Source organism: Cyprinodon tularosa, unplaced genomic scaffold, assembly GCF_016077235.1.
Source record: "Cyprinodon tularosa strain WSP-4 unplaced genomic scaffold, ASM1607723v1 ctg312, whole genome shotgun sequence".
Classification (NCBI taxonomy): domain Eukaryota; kingdom Metazoa; phylum Chordata; class Actinopteri; order Cyprinodontiformes; family Cyprinodontidae; genus Cyprinodon; species Cyprinodon tularosa.
The window spans coordinates 314,222-339,847 of NW_024039022.1; the positions used below are offsets into that span (position 1 = coordinate 314,222).

Genomic DNA, 25,626 nt, shown 5'->3' on the forward strand with positions numbered 1-25,626 from the left:
ATCTTGGCCTTACAAAAAAAAAAAAAAAAACAGCTATGTTTTTGTTAATTTTTTATTAAATAAAGTATTTGCGGTTCCCTTTTTAACTCATGCTTCTGGTAATAAATGGTTTTTGTGTTTATGCCTTCTTTCAATTGCACTTATTTATTTAGCTTTTAAAAAAAAACAGGCTTCTTGTTTTACTTTTTTAGCTTCTATAAATCCATCCATCCATTTTCCATCACGCTTATCCCTGCTGGGGTCGCGAGGAGTGCTGGTGTCTATCTCCAGCTGCCAATGGGTGAGAGGCTGGGTTCAGCCTGGACAGGTCGCTAGTCCATCGCAGGGCAACACAGACAAACAGAGCAACAACCATTCACACACACACTCACGCCTAAGGATAATGTAGAGAAGCCAATTAACCTAACAGTCCTGCTTTTGGCCGTGGAGGAAGCCGGAGTACCCAGAGAGAACCCATGCATCCTTAGGGAGAACATGCAAACTCCCTACAGAAAGACCGGGAATCGAACCCGGTAGTGAAAATACTGCAAGGCAGCAGTGCTACCCATTGCTCGACTGTGCAGCCCGCTTCTATAAATCATGTTGTTTTTAATTGTAAAAACTACTATTAAGTTAACTTTATCTAAATGTTAACTGTTAATGGTGACATCCTATTCAGCAAACAAAGCATCTATTGCTTTGTTTGATAGCTGGTCTTAATCCCGAGGTTTGATTTCCTGCCTCAGAGGAGACAATGCTTAGGTCTTATTAGGAAAACAGATGAACAGAATCAAGAAATCAAATTAACACACACACAAAAAAGTTTCATAAATCGAAAGAAAACATCTCCACACCAGAAAAGATTTTGATGTTTATTTAATTTGCATTTTATTAGTTTTCTTAACTTTATAGACTTTTTGCATACATTATAAATTAGAAACACTCACAGCAGCCAGATTACATTTCCAGCTTCCTTAAACAGACCTGTGACACATTGTGCTGGTATATGTCTCCTCCTAGAGGAGAACTAAAGAACGACAAAGGAAAAGGCAATAATGATTGTACTTCACAGAACTTGGCTTACATCATCTCTCAACAGAAGGCACAGCGAGTGCACAGTAAATCAGAAATGTCCTAATATTCGTATCCATTAATGTTTGTAATCTGGCTTTACATTCAGTTTACACCCCTTCCCTCTGCTGCAGCTTCACCGGTTCTTCTTAGCAACGCAGAGTCAGCCTCACATGACATGTCCAACATCGAAAGGTGGGGGCGTTTTTAGGGTATCAGTCTCAGACATTTTGTAAATTACTAACAGCAGTTCAAAACAACAAAAGGTAAACAAAGAGACAGGAAGTCACACAGCCTGGACACAACCGTTACTCAAAAAAAAAAGCTTAGAAACAAATAAAAACACAATACTGTTTGGGATGTAAGAGCTGCGATATTTAAGGTGAGGCGCTCATTGTGCTTTAAGAAGGACCAAACAGGAGGCCGAGTTTCTCATAATGACTCTAAAAATAAAAAACAACTAGGAAGGATGTTATCCGGAATCAAAAAAAAGCTGTAGGGGAAAAGCTTGTCTCAAAAACACAACTAATGCATCAAAAAATAAAAGAACAGCAATCCTTGAATGTGGTTAATAGCTGAACGTATAACATTCAGAAAGCTATAAGCACTGGAATCTATTCTGTTTAAGGAAACTATTGTGAAGGTCTTTCTTTAGATCACCTTTTCACTTCGAGTTTTCATCCGAAACTCAAGAAACAATAACTGAAATGACTAATAAACCTCCCAGGCTGAAATAACGGACATTACAGCATCAATGAGGAACAAAACTCAACTAATTGCTTTAAAATTCATCACATTTTGTCTTTTTTTTTTTTCACTCCTTACACAGCATTTCCTCCTGTGAAAAGGTTTGGCGCATTTTTCTCTCCGACACAAACAGGCGTGGATTAAATCTTTATAATGCACTATGTAAAGCAGCAGTTCTTGACACAGGTCTTCATCCCCAAAGACCTTACATATATCTGCCTCAGGGCCGCACCTTCCAGGCTGCCTGTTGCTGACACCTCTTGTGCTCAGTTGGTTTCATAAGTACTGAGCAGGGCTGCATCTACGGGCTCCATGCAGGAGGGGCAGGTGAAGGAACGCATGAGCCACGGGTCGATGCAGTCCAGGTGGTAGATGTGCAGACAAGGCAAGAACCGGATGGGATCACCATATTCAAACTCCATCATGCAGATCACACACCTGAAGAGAGAAACAGCTCCTTAGCAAACAGCACCGTGCAAATAAGTGCACATTTGTTATTATATTTAGTCATTTTACAACCTTAGCCTTCAATGTTTTATTGGGATTTCATGTGATAAACACACAAAGAAGCAATGAATGATAAAGGCAAATGATTCACAGATTCCCAAGTTGCTTTTTTAATGAAAACCTTGTAACTTTGGCATTTGTTTGCATTCAGCCCTACGCATAAACTAACTGAACAAAAACAAATCTGATTGTATGATCTGGTCTAATTGTATCTGTAAAGTACTTTGAGATGACATGTGAAGTGGCGCTATATAAATAAACTGAATGAACTGAACATTTTGTTTGTTTGTTCCTCCTTTGGTCAAACTGGATACAGAGCATCTGAACTGTAACTTTCCTGTGCTACAGCAGATTCTTTATCACATTCATTCCAGACATTGACTTGACAAACCCCAGAAATGAATAACTAGGATGTGAGACAACTGCTCAGTAGTTCTCAGATGACTCCGCCACAGTCGGCCTCTTAACAGCGAGGACGGATCAGAGTCCAGATAGTGGACTTAAGCCCCATTTACACTACAGAAACAACCGAACCACGCTAATTCTTGTACTAGTTCAACAGTAGGGCTTGGCGCGGTTTAGATACGGCTCAGTTGTCTGATAAGAAAGAGTGCATGACCAGACTGCGTCATCTTCTATTTACAGTCAGCTGAGTCGCTGGTTTCCCACCATGTTCGCGTTTGTAATTCACAGATCTCTTCACCTGTTCACAACACAAACTTCTTCTCAGCCTTTTAACAATAAGTGGCATCTAAAGAGCGTGCTGCGACCTGGGATGATGCAGAGACTGAGGCTCTCATTGACATTTGGGTGGAGGAGGCTATTCAAGCACAAAAGTTCCTAAATTTTGTGGGTGCCACCATTTTTGTTTGTGTAATTCCGCCTTTAGAGCTGTAGTATCATGAACCAAAGATAGGAGGAGAGGAACCGTGCTAGCATGATGTGTAAATGGTTGTAAGAACCATGCTCGGCAAGGTTAACTGATCCAAGCTTGGCACAAACTTGGCACGGATTCGGAGGGGTAGTGTAGATGGGGCATTAGAGTGCCAGCGGAGCCACTTCCTGTTAAATGAGGGGAAAACTGAAGGCGGATTTCTGCATGAACAGACTCGCCACACTATGGCGACCTATGACCTTTTCTCCTTTTTGTTCAGTAACTTTTATGTAACAACCCACTGAGGCATTTACGGGACAACAGGAATTTCGTTGTTATGACTAAATGTGAAAAATCTCACTAGGTGATTTAAATATGGTCTTTTCAAATAAAATTCCCCACTTAACACTTACTCTTTCACTTTCTTCTCCGAGGGGTCAGAACCCGGGTCGAAGATACCTTTGGGAAGGTGGTGGATGAGTCCGATACGCTGAGCGATGCGGATCTGCTCCTCCTCGGTGAGCTGGCTGGCCAGGCGACTCTCCCCTGGTGTGGGGTGGAAGACCGGCACTGGTGGGGTGTGCTGCTGGAACAAAAGAATCCCCAAAGACAACCTCAGTCTCCAAAAGCAGAATCCCAAAGGAAATTCAACTATCAACTGCTCATAGAGGAAGCATTTTAGAAATCATTCAACATGTAAAAACGCTAAATGGGGAATAGTGTTTTTCCTTCTGAAGCATCTGATTTAAACCATGGATGAAGATTACAAATCCCAAACAGATTAAAGCAGGAGAGTCTGAAACTGTAGGACAGAACAAACGAGGAGCCCATGAGGAATGTTAGATCCAAGGCGAATGAAAACAGACGAGAATGGAAAACTGGCTGGGAGACAACAGGAACATCAGGAATGAAGTATTTTATGTTTTACTGAAACATGGCTGTGGGAAGATATCCCAGACACTACAGCTTGTTCACTGACTGTACAATTACACTGGCAGACAAAGCTGGATGATAAAGCAGTAGATGGGATTTTCTTCTTTTTTTTCTCCTCCTACAATTACACATTCATTTCAGGACCCTTCACTTCTACATCCTAGCTCTGCACAATATTATCATTTTTTCATGATCATTAAGTAAATTATATGTTGTGTTCCCATACAAAAAACTTTTCTTCTCCCTGCCTGACATTAAATCTTGCCTGTTTATATTAGTAAGGATTAACAAAGTAATCTCAACTTGTCAAATGTCAGAATAATGGAGGGAGGATAAATAAATAATAAATAATGTACACATATTCTTTTATCTAAAAAAAAAAAAAAAACAACTGCATCAATTAATAAAAAAAAAAAAAGTTTCTTACACATTCGCCCTGACAGAGCTGTAATAACTTGGTTACATGTGTAGGTCACTGACCTCATGTTTGCCAATGACCGTTCCTAAGAGTTCATAAGGTCTCTATGGGATTGGGACCAGGGCATTTGTGATGACCAATCAAAAGCATTTATTTTTCTGGTCCATATCCACTCGTTATGTAAGACATTTGGCATCCCTGTTCCCTTTGAGCATAGCTTTTAACATTTTAATTGATAACTTCAGATATCTCTTCAAAGTTTGTACACATTTGCTATTTTTCTATGATGGATTCCATTTTCTGAGGTGCAGCACTTCATTTGGCAGCCAGAAACCCATGATCACATGACCACACTATGCTCATACTTCTGTTTGGCTAGTGTTTTTAAACTTCCTAACTTTTTTATCTCCATATTAGGCTTGTCCCGATCCGATCCACGTATCGGATCGGACGCCGATATTGGCAAAAAAAAAGCGTATCGGCAAAGCATGTAAAAATGCCGATCCAGTTTAAAAAAAAAATAAAAATCTGGTCCGTATTTTCCAGTTTCGCCGATTGAAACAATCCATTCCACTATTTTGCGCCAGTGTCCCCCGAATCCGGTCCAGAATACCTTCCAAACACCCACAGGTCTTTTTGGGTCTGTCTCCCGGCCTAACCATTAAAACAGGTGAATTGGAAGATAGCGAGGAAAATGTCAGCCGTGTGGGATTATTTTATCCTGCACGATGTGTAAATGGAGACTAGGTGTGGAGGACATTGGGGAGTATAAGGCATTTTTTTGTAACTATTATTTGCACTGATTTTTTTAAAGCAGTGTCTTTTTTCAAGAGTAGAGTCCTGATTCTAAGTTAATAGACTATTTTCCACTCTTGTCTTTTTTGCATTTTTATTAAAACTTACAGTAATATAGCACCTTTAACTGTTTACGGTTTTACTGTTCACTGTGCAATTTCAGATTGCTATTCATAATTTTGTCCAGTTTGTGTTTATCTCTTAATAAACAGGTAAGTTTGTTGTTACCAATCATTGTGTTTTATTCAATCTCACCTAATTCAGCTGGCTAGATGTTATCAAGAGTACTAAAACCCTTTTCAACATGAGTCTTACAACTAAGGCTAAATACTTTAACTTAAACTTAAATACATCCTCAGATAGGCTGGTATTGGCCAGTATCGGTATCGGATCGGAAGTGCAAAAACCTGGATCGGGACATCTCTACTCCATATACAACAATGGTCCTATATGTCATTTGTGGAGTAATGCCTTCATCCTCCATGAAGAACGTTTGAGTCTTTATATGGGACTCATTTTTGTGGACATAACGCAACAGATAAATGCAGCACTTTCAGGTTAGATTATTTATTTTTATTTAATTCAGGAAAAATAAAAAAAGATGTGGCCTTTATTTAAATCAGTAGGTGAGACTCTGACTCTAATCTTTAGGATTATTCAAAAGGAAGCCTACGACCAACATCAATTTCTGGTTTTAAATTAAAGTAAAATAAAGATTTGCTTATCCAAAAATCGGAAATGAGTAGTAAAGTTTAAAATGAAAAGGTGACTAAACAAGGTTTGAGTCTAAATGTCTGGTTTCAATTCCAAGCAAAAATAAAATCTATGGAGCAAAATACATTTCATTCTCTCTTTATATTATTTTCAATTAAACTTTAGAATATATTGGACTATTTTTGCATCGACTTCTGAAATAATTCTCTTCCTTGGAAATGTTTTGCATGTATAAAAAAAAGAACCTGTCACAAAATGGGATATTGTGAATTAAAGATTTGATCATATGATCATTATGTCATGCGGGATTTAGATGTGGGTAAACTACTTGCTCTATACTACAATCATGAATCTGCAGAGATTGTTTTAGGGTGGAGAAGCAGATGCCAAAAAACATAATCCGCCACAGATTTCTATGAACTTTTAAAAATTGGATCTCTTCTAACAACAGTTTAATCATAAAGAGAATATTTGTTGTTTTTAACAATTCAAGATGTCTTTGCTGCCTTTTGGGAATTCAAGGCAAAGTGGAAAAAAAGAGGGACCTGGAGCAAAAACATACCTGGTAATTCAGCTACAGTTTTGTTGATTTGTGTGGTATTATTTCTTAGATGTATAGGATTTGATTAAATTACACCACATTAGCATTTACATCTATAACTGAAAAAGTAACAAAATAACATGTTATGTACAGCGTTTTATTGATAGCGGTGTATAAATCACCAAAGAGAAAAATAAATCACATCAGGGATTAGTTTCTAGGATTTTAAAAATACATTTTTATTGATTAAAAACACTTTAAGATCTAAGAGCCTGCCTTTACTTGGATAAATGTATAGATAATAAAATGGGTTATTTAATCCCAGATTATCTCCCTTTTGTTTTATCAAAAAAAAAAAAAAAAAAGCTCAAGATTAGTTTGTTTGATGTATTGTACCATACAGTAGATTATTTACAGAGACTATTTATGATATCAATCCCACATCTGGAACGTTCTCTAAAGTTTAGAAAGTGAAAGTTATATAACTTTTGGGAAAGTTTTAGGGAACATATCCATGATATCAACCATCCAGTCACGCTATCCGCGCTAAAAATGGGCTTCAGTGAATTTATCACATGACAACGTCTTCCCTATTTACTCATTTTTATATTCTCGATATATTTAACGCAAGTGATTAAACCTTTGGAGTGACGTCGTTATCCGGGCTGTTCTAAAGTTCACACTCGGACTACTTACCTGGTAGGGCGGCGGGGTCTCTCCAGGCAGACTGCCCCCCTCCGACTCGTTCAGCAGCGAAACGTCATCCCCACCTTGTGAAAATAGGCAGTTCCCCATGGACCAGAAAGCACCATGAGAGAGAAGGCAAGGCTTTCTGTTCACTCACACAGCAGAGGACCACAGGTGGCTTCAGAGAGAACAGGGCTTAGCTTAGTTTAGCTATTAGCGGAAGGATACACCAGTTCAGACAAATCACCGCTAAATGTGTATTAATACGGTGGTTCTGATTCCAGCAGGTGATACAACTGCCGACTAAAACCTGACAAGGAGCCGCTGCTGGGTCCAGCTGTTTGCTGTGTTTACAACAGGCGATCAACCGGAAATTACGTCATTAGAAGCTGTCCCGAGCTTCCGTCCTCTTTTCAAATTAAAACATTTAAGAACGTTTAGGAAAGGGATGAAAATTTTCCCACTCTTTACATGCTTAATAATAAACACAGTTTAACAGCATGACAAATTCATACAATAAAAAACTAATAAACAAATACAGAATAACAAAAAAATTGTTTTTAATACCTGCGATATGTTTGCTGTACTTTTATTTGAAGCACATAACCGGAAGTATTTCAGGAAGTTTTTTTTTTTTTGTTTTTTTTTTGGAACTCAGGAAGTGGTTGTATGCTTTTACGTCAAAGATGGTAAGTATAGAGTATTTCTTTTTCATTTTCTTAATTATTTTTTAATTCTAATATTAAAACACTTTTATCACGAACACAAACGAGTAAGAAATTGTTTGTTAAAAGTCTTCGGTGAGATGTGTGCGGTTCTTCCAAACCCACCCATTGACTCACTGCTCCGCTGCTAACTTCGCTGTACTTTTTATCTCATCGGATTGGAGCTTTCTGAGCTAAAATAGTCTATAAAGCTCCAGGGATGAAGTGATTGTTTTATGAAAATGCGATTGATGTCTGTTTTGTATTCTCGGTGAAATTTCTCTGCAAGGTAAATACCCCATGGAAGTAGGGAACACATTAAGCAGCGCTTATAGCTTATTACCACTTTGATTACCGTTAGTTTACTTTGTAGTGCTTATTCACATAATGTGAGACTAACTTGGTTACTTTTTATCTATATAGGGCTCGGCGATTTATTGATTAATCCATTTTATTATTTAATTTTCTTTTTATGAAGATTGCATTTTTTCCCACTAATGTGCTCTTTTAGGTCTGTGTAATATCAGCTCATCAACTGTCCGAGCCAAACTAACCCACTGTAAGATTCTACTAGCTGTGAACACGTCATATTCTCATTGTTTGGGAAACATCATTGGCCTTTAAACAAAGGTCACCTCCCAGAGGAGATGGTTGAAGTAACAGCTAGTTTTTGAAAGTCATTTATATCATTTATCACCTTTTATAAAGAAATTTAAGAAGAAAGAAAATCTATTAATTGTATTTGGTAGGGGGAAAAAAGGGTGTATAATTTTAAGCCACATCACAGAGCGCTAGTGTAATATTATCATGGAGTCTTAGGGCCAGGCTAGAGTTTTTTTTTTCTATTTCGAGAATAAAACCGTAACATTACGACAATAAAGCCATAAAATTACGAGAACAAAGTCCTAAAATTACGAGAATAAAGTCGTAAAATTACGAGAATAAATTCGTAAAATTACGAGAATAAATTCGTAAAATTACGAGAATAAATTTGTAAAACTATGAGAATAAAGTAATAATATTACATGAATAAAGTCATAAAACTATGAGAGAAAAGTCGTAAAATTACGAGAATAAATTCGTAAAACTATGAGAATAAAGTAGTAATATTACATGAATAAAGTCATAAAACTATGAGAGAAAAGTCGTAAAATTACGAGAATAAATTCGTAAAACTATGAAAGTAAAGTCGTAAATTTCAAGAAAAAAGTTGTAATATTACTAAATACTATTAGAATAAAGTCGTAAAATTACGAGAATAAATTAGTAAAACTATGAGAATAAAGTCGTAAAATTACGAGAATAAATTCGTAAAACTATGAGAATAAAGTAGTAATATTACATGAATAAAGTCATAAAACTATGAGAGAAAAGTCGTAAAATTACGAGAATAAATTCGTAAAACTATGAAAGTAAAGTCGTAAATTTCAAGAAAAAAGTTGTAATATTACTAAATACTATTAGAATAAAGTCGTAAAATTACGAGAATAAATTAGTAAAACTATGAGAATAAAGTCGTAAAATTACGAGAATAAATTCGTAAAAGTATGAGAATTAAAGTCATACATTTCAAAAATAAAGTCGTAATATTACTACAATAAAGTCATAAAACTATTAGAATAAAGTCGTAAAATTACTGAAAAAAAGTTGTAAAACTATGAGAATAAAGTCGTAATATTACGAGAATGAAGTTGTAATATTATGAGAATAAAGTCCTAAAATTACGAGAATAAAGTCGTAAAATTACGGTAATAAAGTCGTAATAATAAGAGAAAAAAGTCCTAAAATTTTAAGAAACAAGTAGTATTTTATGACAACACCTACAAGAAGCACTTTCTTCGCTAAAATGAGGAATGTCAAGCATTATGTGAAGCTATACTTTGGCTGTGGTTTGACAAATAAGGAAATCTTTTAGCAGCAGCATCAAATTGGGCAGGATGCCAAAGTGGACTCAGGTTGCTGTTTGCTGGAGCTGGTCAGCCATCATTTGCTGGTTGGAGCTCGAAGCTTTCTTTCTGAAACGGGTTGTTGAATGATGACTTCATTCTCATACTATTAAAACTGTTTTCTATGCATTCTTGAAATAGAAGAAAAAAAAAATCTCCAGCCTGGCCCTAATACTCCGTCGTAATATATATGTTGTAAATACTATTAAGAAACTTTAGGTCATCTTTGACCATTTCAGTGCAACTATATATAGACTTCGCTGTGATACAGAGATTTTATTCAATTTTATTTTATGCATATTTAGACGACTGCCAGGCCCCTACCTCCACCTCCACCCATACCTCCACCCTGTAGGAACCAGCCTCCAAAAGTCAGTCCTCCATGTCCTCAGCATGCTGCAGTTCCATTTCAATTAGGGCATCCAATCCAAGAGACAGGTGATCAAGCATCCGCTTCACATCACCTACAAGTAAGTTGGTGCCTCCTCATCAGCCTGAAGTTATGATAACTAGAGACAAGTGAAACATGTCATGGTAAAATCTCAGCAGGAGCAGAACATTGCTGTTCCCCTGCAGCCCACTGCAAACAACACCCCTCCCTCTCCACCTCTGCATGGACAGGAGGACATAGACTCTGAGGATGGGAATAAGGGACACCCAGTGCAGGAAACAGACCCTGGACCATCCCAGCAGAACCTCCAGGTTTGTCATCATTACTAAGTTTCTAGTTTAGTAATAGAGCCTTGTTTGCATAGAGAAGGGTGGTGCCCCTACAGAAGCCTCTGATTCGATATACTGTGAGGAAAATGAGTATAAGAAAACCCGCTATTTAGCAAGTTCTCCCACTTAGAAATCATGGACGGGTCTGACTTTGTCATTATAGGTGCATGTCCACTGTGAGAGACATAATCTAACAAAAAAAAAAAAAAATCCAGAAATCACAGTGTATTTTTTAACTATTTAGTTGTATGATACAGCTGCACCTGTAGTTTTTCACCAGGTTTGCACAGGAGGGCCAAAATCCCTCCACTGCAGGAGGGATTTCACACAGACCTTCTCTAGATCAGTCAGGTTTCTGGGCTGTCGCTGACAACCAGAGTTTGAGATCCCTCATAAGATTCTCTATTGAGTTTAGGTCTGGAGACCTAAACTCAATAGAGTTGTGGAGGCTAGACCACAGCAGAACCTTGATATGCTTCTCCCAGAGCCACTCCTTGGTTATCCTGGCTGTGTGCTTCAGGTCATTGTCATGTTGGAAGATCCAGCTTCGCCTCATCTTCAATGCTCTGACCGAGGGAAGGAGGTTGTTCCCCAAAACCTCACAATACAGTATATGGCCGCAGTCATCCTGTCCTTAATACAGTGCAGTGGTCCTGTAACATTTGCAGAAAAACACCCTCAGAGCATGATGCTACCACCCCCATGCTTCACTGTAGGGAGGGTGTTCTTGGGATGGTACTCATCAATTATCTTCCTCCAAACATGGTTAGTGGAAACATGACCAAAAAGTTATATTTGTTGCAATATATTCTCACACCCAACATCCCTCATCACATATTGACGCTTGGCCAAACCCATGTGTCTCACACTGACGCGCAGGAGGTAGCCCTCACATCAGTATTTCACACAGGGTTAATGTCTGGTTGTGGACAGGATATCATGCCAAGTTTAGCCTACATAGTTACTTTTATAGCTTAAGAAGTGCATGAAAACACGTATACTATTGTTTCTTTAGGTTTAGTGGTTAAAGTTAGGGTAAGGAATGGGTTATTGCTATGTTTTTACTTCAAAAATTTTTTTCGAAAGTTCCTGCTACAACTTGTTATGAACCTGAGCGTCAGTTGCCGACGAGAGGGGTATCCCCATCGCAACTTGGCCAAGCGTCAATATGTGATGAGTTGGGAGTGAGGATGAGGTGTCTACCACATGACTTTCTCCAATGACTCATCTGGATCATCCAAATGGTCATTGGCAAACTTAAGGCGGGCCTTAACATTTGCTGGTTGCAGCAGGGGAACCCTCCGTGCCATGCATGATACCAAACCACGACGTTTTAGTGTATTACTAACAGTAACCATGGAAACGATGGTCCCAGCACTTTTCAGATCATTGACCAGCTCCTCCCGTGTAGTTCTGAGCTGATTTCTCACCTTTTTTTGGATCATTGAGACCCCAGGAGGTCAGATCTTGCATCCAAGAAAGATTGACAGTCATGTTTAGCTTGCAAAATAGCAGGGTGTTCAAATACTTATTTTCCTCACTATAAAAGGTAAACTTATATAGAGTTGGTAAACCCACAGTTGTTTATTTATATTTATTTTGATGTCATATAACCCTAATAATGTGTTTCTCAGAACATTATAACATAATCTAAGATCAAGAAAGCAGTTTTTTAAGACAGATATAGGAATAAGGATTCTATGTCCTGTTTATGCAACCAGTCTGAGTTTCTTTACTACATCAGAAACCAATCTCTTTAACATCCTGTTGTTTTAACGTCACGTCTCAAGATTTTTGCGATTTCCGTCTCCTGGAAATTCTTTCATGCTATTCATTTTTTTGTGGTTGAAAACGTCAGCCGGCAGATTTCCTTATGACTGTTTCAGCTGACATGTGACAATTCTGTTGCAAAATCTGTTTTGTTTTTAGTAGTATTGAGTAATATTACATTTTTCAGATAAACTTAAATTCTGATTCTCTTCCAGATGAACAGAATGGAGACCTGTGATAAATTATAGTGTTTATATGAGTGGTACTTTTTCAATTCACCTGTGTAATGTAAATGTTTGCATCTGCAGCTCTCTGAGACCACCGACCATGATGGAGGAAACATTCAGACGGAAGAAGAGGATGACAATCTATTACCTTGAAGTGCTCTGCTGAATTAATCTATTGTTTTCAGATTTAAAGTCATGATGGCCTAAAGAGGTCAGTATTATGGTCCCTAATCCTAATGGAGACAGATTATAGAGAACAAATGGCCAGCTTACATTTCTGGGTGAAAGTCAAACTGTTTTTTTACTCCTCTTTTTTGTAGCAGATGTTTTTAAAAAAGAGACTTCTCTTTCTTATTTGGGGTGAAAAACTGAATAAATGTTTCTACGCAACATTATGTTTTAAAAACCTTGAAGCTTGCAGCTACTAGTCAGACATTATTTAGCAATATATGGGCTTTCAGTTTGCTATCAACTTGATTAGCAGACAGACTTTGAACAGTCGGCTGTAGTTCATTATGTAGCTGTAATACCAATGAGATGGCAGCAAATATGGGAAATATTATTTTGTGACTGTTCCTTCTATTTATGTTTGTTATCCACTTTAAATTATGATCCAAAACACAGATTTTAGTTTAGTTATTTAAGGCTTTGAGCTTTTTTTTTTGTTTTAAAATTGTATTTTCAGGCATTCCTTATTTGGGCATTGTAATTAGAGCCCAGTAATGTAATGATTTCACAGGTGAGAAATCTCTCAAACATCCTCGCTTATCGTGTCATATTAAAGAAAAAGAGGAACAAGTGTTCAAGCATATGAAGTTTAGAAGGAAAAAGGGAAGGAAGAGCACAAGAAAGAACTCAATATTTTGAAAATAGGGAAAAAAGTCTGGGAATGAAGTATTTTTCTACACTCTTGTTTTCTTCTTCCATACTTTCCTTGAGCTGGGAAATCTCTGGGAACATTGTTAGCTAATTTATTTCTACCTTAACCAAGATAATTAGCTGTTAGCAGCTAACCTAAAGTCTAATTAGAACCACTTTGAGGTACAGTAAAGTTATCATGAAGGGAGGCTAGATAACTGATTATAGATCACCAAATAAGACATTTTAAAGGTACACTATGCAACCGGTGTTGATTTTCCAGCGAGGCTCCCCCCAGAGGGCGAAAGTAAAAGTGCACTGTCGTAAATATGCACAGCTGTTCTCCTGGTTTCTCCGTCAAGCCAGGCGCGGTTGTTTTGAGCTTAGCAGACAGGCGAATGCAACGAATGACTAATGCTGAGTTCACACCGCAGCTGGCGCGACAGAAGCAGCGAGTTTACATGCAAAGTCAATGGTTGACGCGCGTCAAGGCGCAGCAAAAGGTCCCGCGGCGCGTTTTGAGCAGCAGGCACAGCGTGTCGGGTGCGTTTAATCATCTGACGCAGGGAGAGAGACACAACGCTGATGATCAGAGGCTATGATCACTCCTCTTAAACAGTTTATTGACGCCTAAATTAACTTAAAATGCAGAAATCTGCCGGCAGAATATGCAGTTTGGATTATTTAGATGAAAAACACCTACCAGCTGCCGCGGTGAACCGCGAGGAGGCGACCCGGCCAGAGGCTGCTGATGAAGGGATTCCTTCTGTCGGCGCACCGCTGGTATGTGGGGGTCTGAGCGGCTCCAACAGAAAAAATATTGAAGGCAGGATAATAATCTGAATGAACTGACGGCACTGATTACGTTTTCAGGTGTATTTTCTCACTTAAAAACATATTAAAACTACTTTATTCCCACTGATCACAGCAAATATAGCTGCAAGGCAGAGAAAGGATAGTGAAGCTCCGCCCAACGCCCCTCAGACACACTTTTGCAGCCAGATCAGCAAAGCTGCTTCAGCCGCGCGTCAGAACTAACTGGTACAAGCAGCAAAAAGGAAGCAGCAGACGCGATTTTGCTGCTTTTGCTGCGTGAACGTAGCATAACTGCACAAAGATTGCCACTGTGCTAGCAAAGAGAATGCTTTTAACTGGGGGGTGTTGCAGTTCTCGCCGTAAAGCAAGACCGACTCTCGTGAGACTTCTGAGCCTGTGGGTGCGGGTCGGTGCTCCTGCAATTGCAAGTGCGGTATTTCCCCCACAGACCACCAGGGCGGCCGAGAATACCTTTGTTCAACCTGAAATGAATCATTTAATCATCCAAAACGATATGGAACACATTAATTAACTGAAAAATGTTGCATAGTGTGCCTTTAAGACTGTTAAAGTTGATTCCAGAATTCATTGATTTATTTATGTTGGTAGGTACATTTCAGTTTGAAATTAATCCCGTCTGCTTATTTTCGTGTTTTCTTTCTAGCAAGCAGACTGTTTCTCCTCTGCTTTTCTTAAGGCAGAATCTCTTCTACCTTCTGTCTCAAGCACGCCAAGCTGATCAAAAGAAAGAAGCAAACTGGGTTTCAGTTCAAACCACGTTCATTCCCTCACTAATAGAAGTGCAATTACACTCAGCTGTGCTTGTTCGACAATAGAACGTATGTCGCGCTTTGATCGGTGCTTAAAAACCTGTTTTATTTGGCCTCCTCACTGAGCTGAGAACGTCTGGAGCATCTGGACTGTGTGGGAACATCTGGTCTCCCTCTGTATTTCTAGTCCTTGATCTTTTTTCTATTATTTGACCAATATGTTTCAAGTATTTTAGTGAGAGATTTTGGGAATATGCATTGCAGTGGAGAAACTTTTTGCAAACAAGAAAACGCTGACATCTTTTATAGGCATAGATCTAACAGTATAGAGAGTTTGCCATTTATGTTGGAGCACATTTATGTACATTTCAGTACTTTCTGTTAACATTTATCGCTAGCAATGTTTGATCTTTCCTTAATTATTTTGCATGTTAAGGATTAATATATTTCCATTGTCATCTGTATCGGATCATTGCATCATGATAAAAAATCAATTCAGTCCTATGGTTTTCTTTGTTAATATTTCAGTTGCACTTTATAATCCACTGCATCGGCCCGAGCTGCACTTGATAGAAATGTAACTTGTGTCCCTGTTGAGTTTCTTCCCAAAAAACGCTTGTTGGGCAACAACAATATGCATAATTAAATAAATAAAAAACTAAATGAAATTGTGGATGTTGTCAAAAGTTTGATTTCTGTATAACTCAAACCTGTTTTTACTTCTAAAATTGTAATTATCTTAGTAGTTTAAAACAAAACTGTAAGTGGGAATGATAGAAGGAATCTTAATGTGTACTTCCGGCATTTATTTAGTTTTTTTGTCATTACACTGTCACAAGTACCGTCCCTTTGAGGTGCCGTGGGCTGCCATTGTGTGATCGGGGAGCAGTGTGGTGTTAAACCTGAGTGAAGTTGGCCCTCCCACCTTCTTCAAATCAGACAAAATTAGTGTCAAACGTTTGTGCGTTTTTTGTGCAGCAAAAATTTTCATTTGTGCCGCTGTCATTTTAAAGATATAAATAAACGTTTCTAGAGGTCATTAAAGGTCAACCAGCCCCCTCCACTTTCTTCAAATCTTCAAATCCAAAGCAGCACAAATGAAAATCTTTGCTGCACAAACCAGCACAAATGGAGCTGAGTTGATTGACACCTATTTTGTCTGATTTGAAAAAGGTGGGGGGGCTGGTTGACCTTTGATGACCTCTAGAAAATTTTCTTTTATCTTTAAAACAATAGCGGCACAAATGAAAATTTTTGCTGCACAAACCAGCACAAACGTTTGACACTAATTTTGTCTGATTTGAATAAGGTGGGGGGGGGGGGGGGGGGGGGGCTGGTTGACCGTTTGACCTTTACGTTTTCATTAATATCTTCAAATCCAAAGCAGTAAAAATGAAAATTTTTGCTGCACAAACCAGCACAAAAGTTTGACACTAATTTTGTCTGATTTGAAGAAGGTGGGGGGGGGGGCTGGTTGACCGTTTGACCTTTACGTTTTCATTAATATCTTCAAATCCAAAGCAGTAAAAATGAAAAAAAATTTTTGCTGCACAAACCAGCACAAAAGTTTGACACTAATTTTGTCTGATTTGAAGAAGGTGGGGGGCCAACTTCACTCAGGTTGGGGTTAAGGGTCTTTGGTCAACAAACGAAAGTGTGGGAGTGGGGCTCAAACTCAGAACCTCTGGATTCCAAGTACAACACCCTAACCATTATTCCACCACTCCACATTAGCGTGAAGGGTCTTGCCTAAGGACACAGCTCATTCCCTCTCAGCTAGGATGGGTGACTTACAGCTTGAGCTAGCCAGCAGCTAGCTGAAATTCCAGCACCTTGGTTTTACATTTACAGTATATTTTATCAGTCAGCCTAATATATTGCAGGCAAAACAATTTATCTATTGATTTGTCATCAAAAGCACCAACAGAAAATGTCATAGTAGCTTCATTTGGTCTGTTCCTGTTTGACTGCCATCCTAGAGAGAAATATCAGCTGTGCTGCTGCCATCAACACCCTTGTCGTGATGCAGATCTGCCTGTTGTGGAGTGTAGTCCTTGAACTCCAGTCGGCCTCGGCAGATGGCCGCTCACACTGAGCCTGGTTCTGCTGGAGGTTTCTTTTTGTTAAAAGGGTGTTTTTCCTCTCTACTGTCGCTATAAGCATGCTTAGTGTGAGGGATTGCCTTTGAGTCAATGATTTGATGCAATCAATTGGTTTTCCTTAGATAGAAAACTTTCAATCAATATGACTGTATGACCTGGTTGAATTGTGCCTTGAGATGACAGTGTTGTGAATTGGTGCTATATAAATAAAATTAATTGAATTGTCTCAGATCCATGATTTTAGGTAGCCTAGTAAACCATCCCCACCCGCCAGCGGCCAAAATCATTTTTGCCTGCGAATTTGGTCTAGCTTCGATCAATGCCCCAGGCCCTAGAACTGGCGGGCCAATCACAACGCAGAGATGTGTTTTGAATGTCTGAATGCAAAGTGGGCGGGGTTTTGAAGGCGTGACGACAAAGCTGCGCGACGCTGGAGAAAGTACAAGGAAGATGGCAACAACTATTGAACAGTAGCATGCACTCCATTGGAAGTTAAAAGTTCTCTTTTCTGTTGCTGTTGTTCAATAAAACGGTTTGAGATCTTTTGAGGCGAGAATATTATACTTTAAATCGTCACGGCAGCCAGGGCTAACCGCAGCGCGTCTGCAGCGGCCCTCTCTTGGCATAGTCGTGTTTGAAGGACTGCTGGCTCTGTTGGCGATTTTTGACTCCGCTTTGGAGTCAGTTTTGGAAGGTTTAGACTTTTTAAAAGGATGTATTTGCCGTTTTACCAACAGGCTGTTTGTTTACACTCCCCTACCAACTTTCTGTCATTGGTCAGAGCATTGGCCATTAGTATTGGAAAAACAACGGGTTGTTCTCATCAACAATCTTTCGATGTCTCATTCATCAGGTCCAGACTAAATGACACATTTAATCTCACATTTAGTCTGGCTTTTTAGGATATTTCGGATCAAATCATTCAAATTAGCCAAGCTTTCCCATGTTTTAGACGATTGAAACATCCTGAGTGTAGAAACCACAGTAGATTCCATGCAGGAGTTTATTGAAGAAAAATAAAGCTTCAGAGAAAAACACAGATCGTTGGGATTTTAAAGGGAAAGAAGCAAATAGGTGTTGGTGGTTTGTTAGTTTCTGGTCTAAAGAAATAATGTTTTTATAGCAAATCGCCAAGAAGGAATAATTATAAGAATATAAACATGTTTTCTGCTACCCATCAATCTGAGAAGGGTTATAGGGGGATTTCCAAACTATCTGGAATTTACTGTTTGAGATCAGGAAGAAAAGAAACTTCTGTGATGGAAAACATCTCTTACAGCTCCCAATATTTCGACCTTTGGACATAAAGCACAGATGAGATTGTGCAATAAGAAAAAACACCCAAGGACTGCATCCCGAATTGTACAGATGTCTGTTAGCACACTAAATGTTAAAGTAAATGCCAGCAGAACTGCTAAACAATCAGGGCTTTTTGAAAAGGTTACAATCTGAAAACGTATTATCTGATATACGACTGAGGTTTGCAGGATGCATCTGAATGAATCGCATAACTTCTTAAAAATTGGCCTCTGGAATCAGTTTTAATGCTTGGCACAATATGTCTAAAGAAAACCTAATAAATCAGCTCATTCTAACCTTTAGGCACAGGGGTGGAGGAGTGATGGCTTGGGCCTGTTTTGTAATATGCATACGACCTAATTGAATGTGAGCCCATCTGTCCTGACAGCCACAGCTGGGGAGTGAAACAAGGAAGTGAAATGCAGCAGACCCTGTACCGCACAATCACTGAAAATTAAAGGACTTCAGGTGCTGCAACAGCACCAGTCAAAGTCTACGGCTCTGCTTGGTTTAAAAGCTGTAGTGAGAAAGAGAAATCCACCATATTGGTGTGAGGGAGTCATTCAGAAAACCACCCCCTCATGAGTTCCTGTGGTTATGGTTGGTTTTCGCAAGTGTCTGAATCACAGGGTGAATTGTTTTCCTCTTTACATTTTGCTTCAGTTTCTGTTCAGTGGATGAGAGCCAGTAATCTATGAGATGTAAACAACTTCAGAACCTGGTAAAAAACAAGATAAAAAAAAACAACAACCACCCAACCTTAAAATAAAAGAGGGTTTGCTTTTCGTTTCTCAGGACAGCGTTTCCATAGAAATAAATAAATGAAAAATGTAATCTTGGAAGATGTAAACAGAAAAATGGACACAATGTTTTATAATCTGCTTGTACTCCTACATGTTCTGAGTGTCTCTTGAGGCGTCGGTAAGAAAGACATGAGGCAGAGAAGTACAGTCAAGAACATCCTTTTTATTCAATCAGGTGCTGCTCTTCTCAAACTGTGTTTTTCTTCTTATGGAAAAGAAACTGTAATTAACACATGCATTTCACCTAGAGCTCTGGGGGTGTTCTTACAAAGAAGGGGGGGGGGGGGGGGGGGCTGCACTGAGGATACTCACAGGGGTTGTAGAAGAGCTGGGAATCAAGGGGTCAATGGGGCACTGTGGTGGGGGGGCCGCCTATTTCACCAGTAACCAAACACGTTTCAGAAGATCAGAAGACTAAAATAAAACAACAGGACAAAAGACACGGATCGGTCCAGCATGAGGTGGTCAGAGGCGAAGCGTGGAGGGATTTCCCTGGACGCCCTCAGAGGTGAGAGGTCAGGCTCTTAGAGGAGTTTTAGGCGATCTGGCTGTTGCGTGCTATGTGGCTAATACTGCTGAGGGTTTCACAGCGTGGAACCCGCCGTAAACAACAACACCTTTCTATGAAGAGTTTGGTTAGAATTGATATGAGTTTGTAAGGAAATAAAACCACCCCTTTCAGCCTCATGTGGGACGTTTCCGGTAATAAGGTGCTTTAATTTTACAGTTCGAAGCCTCCTCAGAGGGAGCCTAAATGACAGCATACCCTGATAGCAAATAAGAAGATAAATCCTAATTAAAAGGTAACAAAAAGGGGGGAACAAAGCCGAAATATAAATAGCTAAAACTAAAGATCAAAGTCATCCTAGCTTGAGCAGCCCCTATCAAACGTCCCGAATCACTTGTTCAGCCCTCTCGACCCCATCAGTCTTCTCTGTAAACCTCTCCCCAACACACACCCTCCAGGAGCCAACCCAAGGACACCCCCAAAAGCCCGTCAGCGTAATTTGTTCACTTACATTAGCTGCTGAATGGAGAAGCTGAAGAAGATGGGTATGGTAATACAATGTGAAGCATACAGACAAGAATAACATGTGAGCTAACTGCATTCTGCTCAGACAAAAAAAGTTCCTCTGCAAATATTTTTTTTCTAATTTTTTTTCTTTTTCTATGTTTACCCTTCGCCACAGCGGATTGGGCGGGGGGGAGAAGGAGAGAGCGAGCGAGGGAGACGGAGAGTGACGGACACAGTTACAGACTACTCCAGTGTCTAAGAGAAAACAGACAGTGGAGACAGAGGAAAAGAAAACAAAAGCAAGAGTTGAACAAGAACAAGTTTCTTTTTTCTTTTTTTTTGCTTATTTAAATTTTTTTTTCATCATTTATCAATAAAAAGTAAAGAACTAATTCACACCAGTTTTGTCTTTTGTACTTTACAAAGGCGCATATCTATATATATATTATAGACATATAGATACACAGCTTTGAAAATGAAGGAAGGATAAAGGGGGAGGGAGAATGAATGGCAGGGTTCATTTCACAGCCAGAGGGAGGAGTTTTTCCCTGAGCGCTGATTGGGCAGCAACCTTTAGCTGCCTTGTGACACTCAGGGGCAACCTGCTACCTAAAGCCATTTAAAAAAACAAAAGAACCCCCCAAAAAAAACACAAAAAGGGGCATTTTTCAATTACAAAATGGAGTCTGTGAACAAAAGGCACTTTCAAGGGACAACCTTTACAGCTGGGAAACTATACACTACGGCACAAGCACTATAAGAGCCATCATTTACAAAGGAGGGAGTGGAAAGGGACGGGGAGAGGCTCACCTTGCTGACTGCTTTAGAAACGGCTCATATTTTTGCCTGATTAGATGCTATTTTGCCCCATTTCTTCTGTTACCTGTACACGAGTTCAGCATCCAACATCAGAACTCTGATTTCCACAATGGATTCACGAAACAAACCAAAAAAAGGAGATGGATGTGAAGCATCAGGAGGAGGGGAGTCTTTTTTAAATCTTTTTTTTTGCCAATATTTGTCGGGAGGGGAGTGAAAGCGGGGAGTTGATTGGTTTTGCTGGTGAGTTTCAGGCAGTGCATGGCTAAGTTCTCTGTTTAGGATACGTTTCTGTCTGAAGGCTGAACCAGATTGCCTTTTGTGACCCAACCTGAAGGGACAGGAACCTCTCCCCACACTAGATACAAAGAGAAGATACAAAGAGAGAGAGAAGTAATGCTGTTTGCCTACACGGTCTGTTATTTTTGTTCATTTAGAATAGTTCTGACAAGGAATCTGAATTTATAGTGTTAAAGCACCAGTTTTCATCTGATAGTTTCTGTTTTGAAGCTTGGTAGATTATTATTATTTTTTTCCTTCAACCCTCCCACATTTTTATAAACAAATGATTACACATAAAACATAAAAAAAAAAAAAAGTGACAAAAGAAATAAAAACAAATACCCCCAACTTACAAAGACTAGGATTTTTCATGGCCCTCTAGTTTAGAGTCCCGGAGCTTACGGACTTGAAACAAATACATATTTTTTTTCTCTTTTCTCGTAGCTTTCTTAAAAATCTCTAACAGACAAACACAATGATCTACCCAATGCATTGCACGTGGCTCAATCGACACATATTTTTCAATAATAATACTTTCCATCAAAAACAAACACTTTTCTTCAAACCTACGGTCGATTTTTTTCCCCCAACATGATCATCTAGGTATTATAAATGCAGATGGCGATGATGTGTGTCGTTTTGATTCGCAGTAGTAAGGCGATCTTACTGACACAGATTGTATGTGTGTGTATGAGGGGGGGTTCAGAGTTCAGAAAATAACTAGACTGCCAACAAGCTTGAGGAGTAAAAGTGGAAAAAAGAGCATACATCATAAATATATATGTATATTATCTCTCTGTCTTTATAAGAAATAAAAAAAAATGTTTGCAGTCCTCTATGAACATCTATCCTGGGCCAAACGTTCCCTGTAGCTTTAGCTTATAAACGGGAAGAGAACCTGAAGTCAAGTTAATTAGAAATTAACAGGAGGCACTTCCATATGTTGTCGCTGGCTTGCTGTACATAGAGCTAATGTTTCTATTGAGGCTCAGAGAGAGAGCTCTCAGCCCGGTTTACTATCCCTGCAAAACAGAACCAAGAGCCCGGCAGTCCAGTTATTTTATGAGGTCAGCTTCTTTTTTAGTTGGATCGTGTCATGATGAAAAATAACAGTGATTCTAATGTGAACATTTACATAAAAATAGTTCAAATTAAAAAGACAATGAATGAAAAACCATTAACAAAGGCGGTTTTGGAGAACCAAATTTAAAAGGCTTCCCTTTAATCCGGGTTGCCGGTGGTTTTAGTGTGCATTTCTCATGTGTGTGTGTGTTTCTACTGGATGTTCATGTGACTTGGGATACAGTGTGAAGCAATGCAAGGGATGCATGTGATGTGCTGTTGTCACGGTGCTTTCCGTCTTTGAGAAGTTTGAGAAACTGTCGCTAAGGTCTGAGCGTGCTACCTAATGAATAACTGCAAACTACAGAAACCTATGTTGTAATGACATGCAAGAGAAGGTGCAAAACAATCCAAGTGATACAAACCCCAAAACACCAAATCTGAAAGAAATTGCAAGAAGAAAAAAAAGCAAAAAGAAAAAACAAAATTAAAGCTAATAAACTGAAGCTGATGCTGTATGTGCGCTGCTGTCGGTGAATAATAGATTGATTGATTGTATGCGTGCTTGTGTCACCTTCAGGGGCCAAGATGTTACCACAGCTTCATCCCTACAGGGATGGCCGACCTCTGCTCACTTCTCCAATCACTCATCTGGCCACTGATGTGCAACATTATTCATCCCTTATTGAGAATTAATAGTGCATAGGTGAGGGGACGAAAGAGCACATGTAGAGTTAGTGTTAGGACTGTCTATTGTGTTTTCACTTTCTTGCAATCGCCTCGTGATTTTCACTTCTCCCACCAGCAGGACGCCCTGATTCTTCGACAGGTAAACAAAGACCAGCCACTTAGTGCATACATGTCACACCATCAGATGGTGTCACCATGATTGGCCAATCGGTAATGAAAGGGGGCTCAGCGAGTCAAGCGGCAGAGTGCGCGGCTCCAGAGGTATGAGGCTGTGGTTAACTCTTGAGCTCCAGCTATGATGGGGATAGGGGTGGGGGGGGTTAAGGCGAGATGGAGGAGAGATATGCGGAAAAAAATTCACGGAAATGCATGTACGCAATGTGGGTGGTGATCTTCTAAACCTGCACATCCGACTCCACCGTTACTTATTCATTTTTTTTTGGATCTCCCAGCCAATGCATGGAGTTTCATTGTGGAGACAACAAAATGTAAAAGAAATATATATGTATATAAAAGAAAGATAAACAAATGTTAAATTGGTCATTTGTCAGGTTTTTTTTGTTGTTTTTTTTTTCTTTTTTACATTGTGTTTTCTTTCTGCCGTTTTTCCAAGTGTTTCTGAGACAGCTCCTCCTCTTCCTCTTCCCTGCGTTCAGAGTCTGTCCGCTCGATCTGGATGGAGCCTCCTCTGTGAAAAGGGGACGACCAGTTCTATTCGAATCATGTTGGGGGGGGTCCTCCCGGGGCGGGGTTGGGTTCTTCCATGTTCTGTGGTAGTACTTTCAATAGTGTTTGGCGAGAAAGACCTTTTTAGTGTCAGCAGTTTGTCCTTTATCAGCGGGGGGAGGGGAGGGTGGCGTTTTGCTTTTCAAGATTTCCAATTTTCATGACACACGTTTAGCTGTTGATTCAGAGAAGCCTTGTCAGAGGAACCAAGACTGTAGAAAAAACAACAACAAAAACATACATTTTTACAACTTTTTAGTGCATTTATATTTCAAATCATCTCAGTTTCTACAAGCTGCATGCAGAGAAATTCATGACAGAGTGGGAAAAGTTAACAATTTAGAACATGGTGACACTTCACATGCAGTCATGAGGTCAGTCATGCTGTAAATCCTACATAAAGTAAATGATGTTAGTCACAATATTTAAGGAAAACTTTATTACAGCACTGATTTATCAGAGGACAGCAAAAATCTTCATCTATCTTCAAAACCAATTTTTTAATATATTTTAACACAGTTTACGGTCTGACTGTGTAAACCGTAATGTGAAATATTTATGTTTTTTGTTGCTATGTAAACTAATCTTTCTAAAAAATTCCCATAATAAATTAGAATTTTAACTGATTGAAAATACCTTTTAAGCAGGTATTAAACTTACTTTCCATTTAGCCTACTTTTTTGATTGAAAATTGTATTTTTATTAGTTGATTTTATAAGTTTAAATATTATGCCTTCATTTGATGTAAAAATAAATCCAGTTAATTAACAGAGGTAAATTCTTTAAAAGATCAATCTGTGTAACTAATCAATATTCTCTGAGTTATTGAGATGAATTAACCGTTACGTTTAATGTAAACATTTTTATATTTTCAATTTCAATTGTTTATTTCTGGTACTTTTAAATGAACCTTAGAAAAGTAAAGTTGAACCATTTAGCATGTTTTTCAACAAACTGGTTCCAGAGCCATGCTGCTTTTTAGAGTTAGTGATGTAAACACCAGAAAAAACAAACGCCTGTACTAATTTTGCTTTCAATCTCTCTAAGTGAAGCACAAGTAGCTTGATTAAACATGATCAAAAGGTGATATAGTCACTGGAATATATTGTATTATATATATTATATTGTGTAGGTCAAGCATCACCCTCCACTGTGATTGTCTAAACAAATCATAAAAATAAAAACAAGTAGTCATTTCTGGAGATGTTTTTAAATGATCTTTTGAAGTTGTGTCAAACTGGCTTTTTGGTATGTAATCTAAAATAGAACAAGATAAGAAGTTGCTTTTTTCCCCGCCATCTTTGGTTTAGCACTGGAAGGGAAAACCCTATCCAAGCATTTCTCAAACCTGGCCCTCATGGCCCACAATCCTTTTAGACGTGTCTTTGCTCCAGCAAACCTTAATTAAAAAAAATGCACTACTTCCTCTGGGCACCATCAAGCACCACAGGAACCTGTTAATCACACAATCATCTCTTATTCCTATAAGTCAGTGTGGCGGCAGAGAAGCGTCTAACACTTCCAGGGCAGTGGGCTCTCAGTAATGATTGAGAACCTGAGTGAAATTAGCAAACACACCAGGAACTTATTTGATTTTCAACCACTAGAGGGCGACATTGAATTCCTTTTACAGTATTTGTGGAGCTCAGCTATCCCATTGAACACAAAGTTTGGTTTACAGCTTCATAGTTTCCTTTAAAAAATTCTGACACTGCCCTTACTTTACAAACACAATGTATCTATGCATCTAT

At 38.9% G+C, this 25,626-nt stretch overlaps 3 protein-coding genes across 18 annotated transcripts in view; 1 reads left to right on the forward strand and 2 right to left on the reverse strand.

Annotated features, from left to right (window-relative positions):
- Nucleotides 1-838: 838 nt before the first annotated feature.
- rnf11a (ring finger protein 11a) lies at nt 839-7,654 on the reverse strand. 2 transcript variants are annotated; one of them, XM_038292452.1, is made up of 3 exons: nt 7,276-7,654; nt 3,592-3,761; nt 839-2,235 (listed from the first exon to the last, which is right to left on the reverse strand). In XM_038292452.1, exons 1-3 carry the CDS (start codon nt 7,372-7,374, stop codon nt 2,064-2,066), a joined length of 441 nt encoding a protein of 146 aa, XP_038148380.1. In that variant the 5' UTR covers nt 7,375-7,654; the 3' UTR covers nt 839-2,063. The 2 variants fall into 2 exon arrangements, with proteins under 2 accessions (XP_038148380.1, XP_038148378.1); XM_038292450.1 differs by having other exon boundaries at nt 3,592-3,764; nt 7,276-7,651.
- A 214-nt stretch (nt 7,655-7,868) lies between these two features.
- LOC119788242 (circumsporozoite protein-like) lies at nt 7,869-15,750 on the forward strand. 3 transcript variants are annotated; one of them, XR_005281436.1, is made up of 5 exons: nt 7,870-7,955; nt 10,222-10,386; nt 10,463-10,618; nt 12,715-12,844; nt 14,972-15,750. XR_005281436.1 is itself a non-coding variant. In XM_038292449.1 (4 exons), the coding sequence occupies exons 1-4, from the start codon at nt 7,953-7,955 to the stop codon at nt 12,784-12,786; spliced, it is 393 nt and encodes a 130-aa protein (XP_038148377.1). In that variant the 5' UTR covers nt 7,869-7,952; the 3' UTR covers nt 12,787-13,450. The 3 variants fall into 3 exon arrangements, 2 of the variants coding, with proteins under 2 accessions (XP_038148377.1, XP_038148376.1); XM_038292449.1 differs by lacking the exon at nt 14,972-15,750 and having other exon boundaries at nt 7,869-7,955; nt 10,466-10,618; nt 12,715-13,450; XM_038292448.1 differs by lacking the exon at nt 14,972-15,750 and having other exon boundaries at nt 12,715-13,450.
- Nucleotides 15,751-19,424: 3,674 nt separating this feature from the next.
- LOC119788251 (nuclear factor 1 X-type-like) overlaps nt 19,425-25,626 on the reverse strand; it is a 128,681-nt gene continuing 122,479 nt past the window's right edge. For all 13 annotated transcript variants that reach the window (XM_038292463.1, XM_038292473.1, XM_038292468.1 and 10 more), the window contains one exon: nt 19,425-24,087. In XM_038292463.1, the coding sequence (XP_038148391.1) occupies nt 24,073-24,087 (15 nt within the window). In that variant the 3' untranslated portion in view covers nt 19,425-24,072. The remainder of the gene's footprint in view (nt 24,088-25,626) is intronic.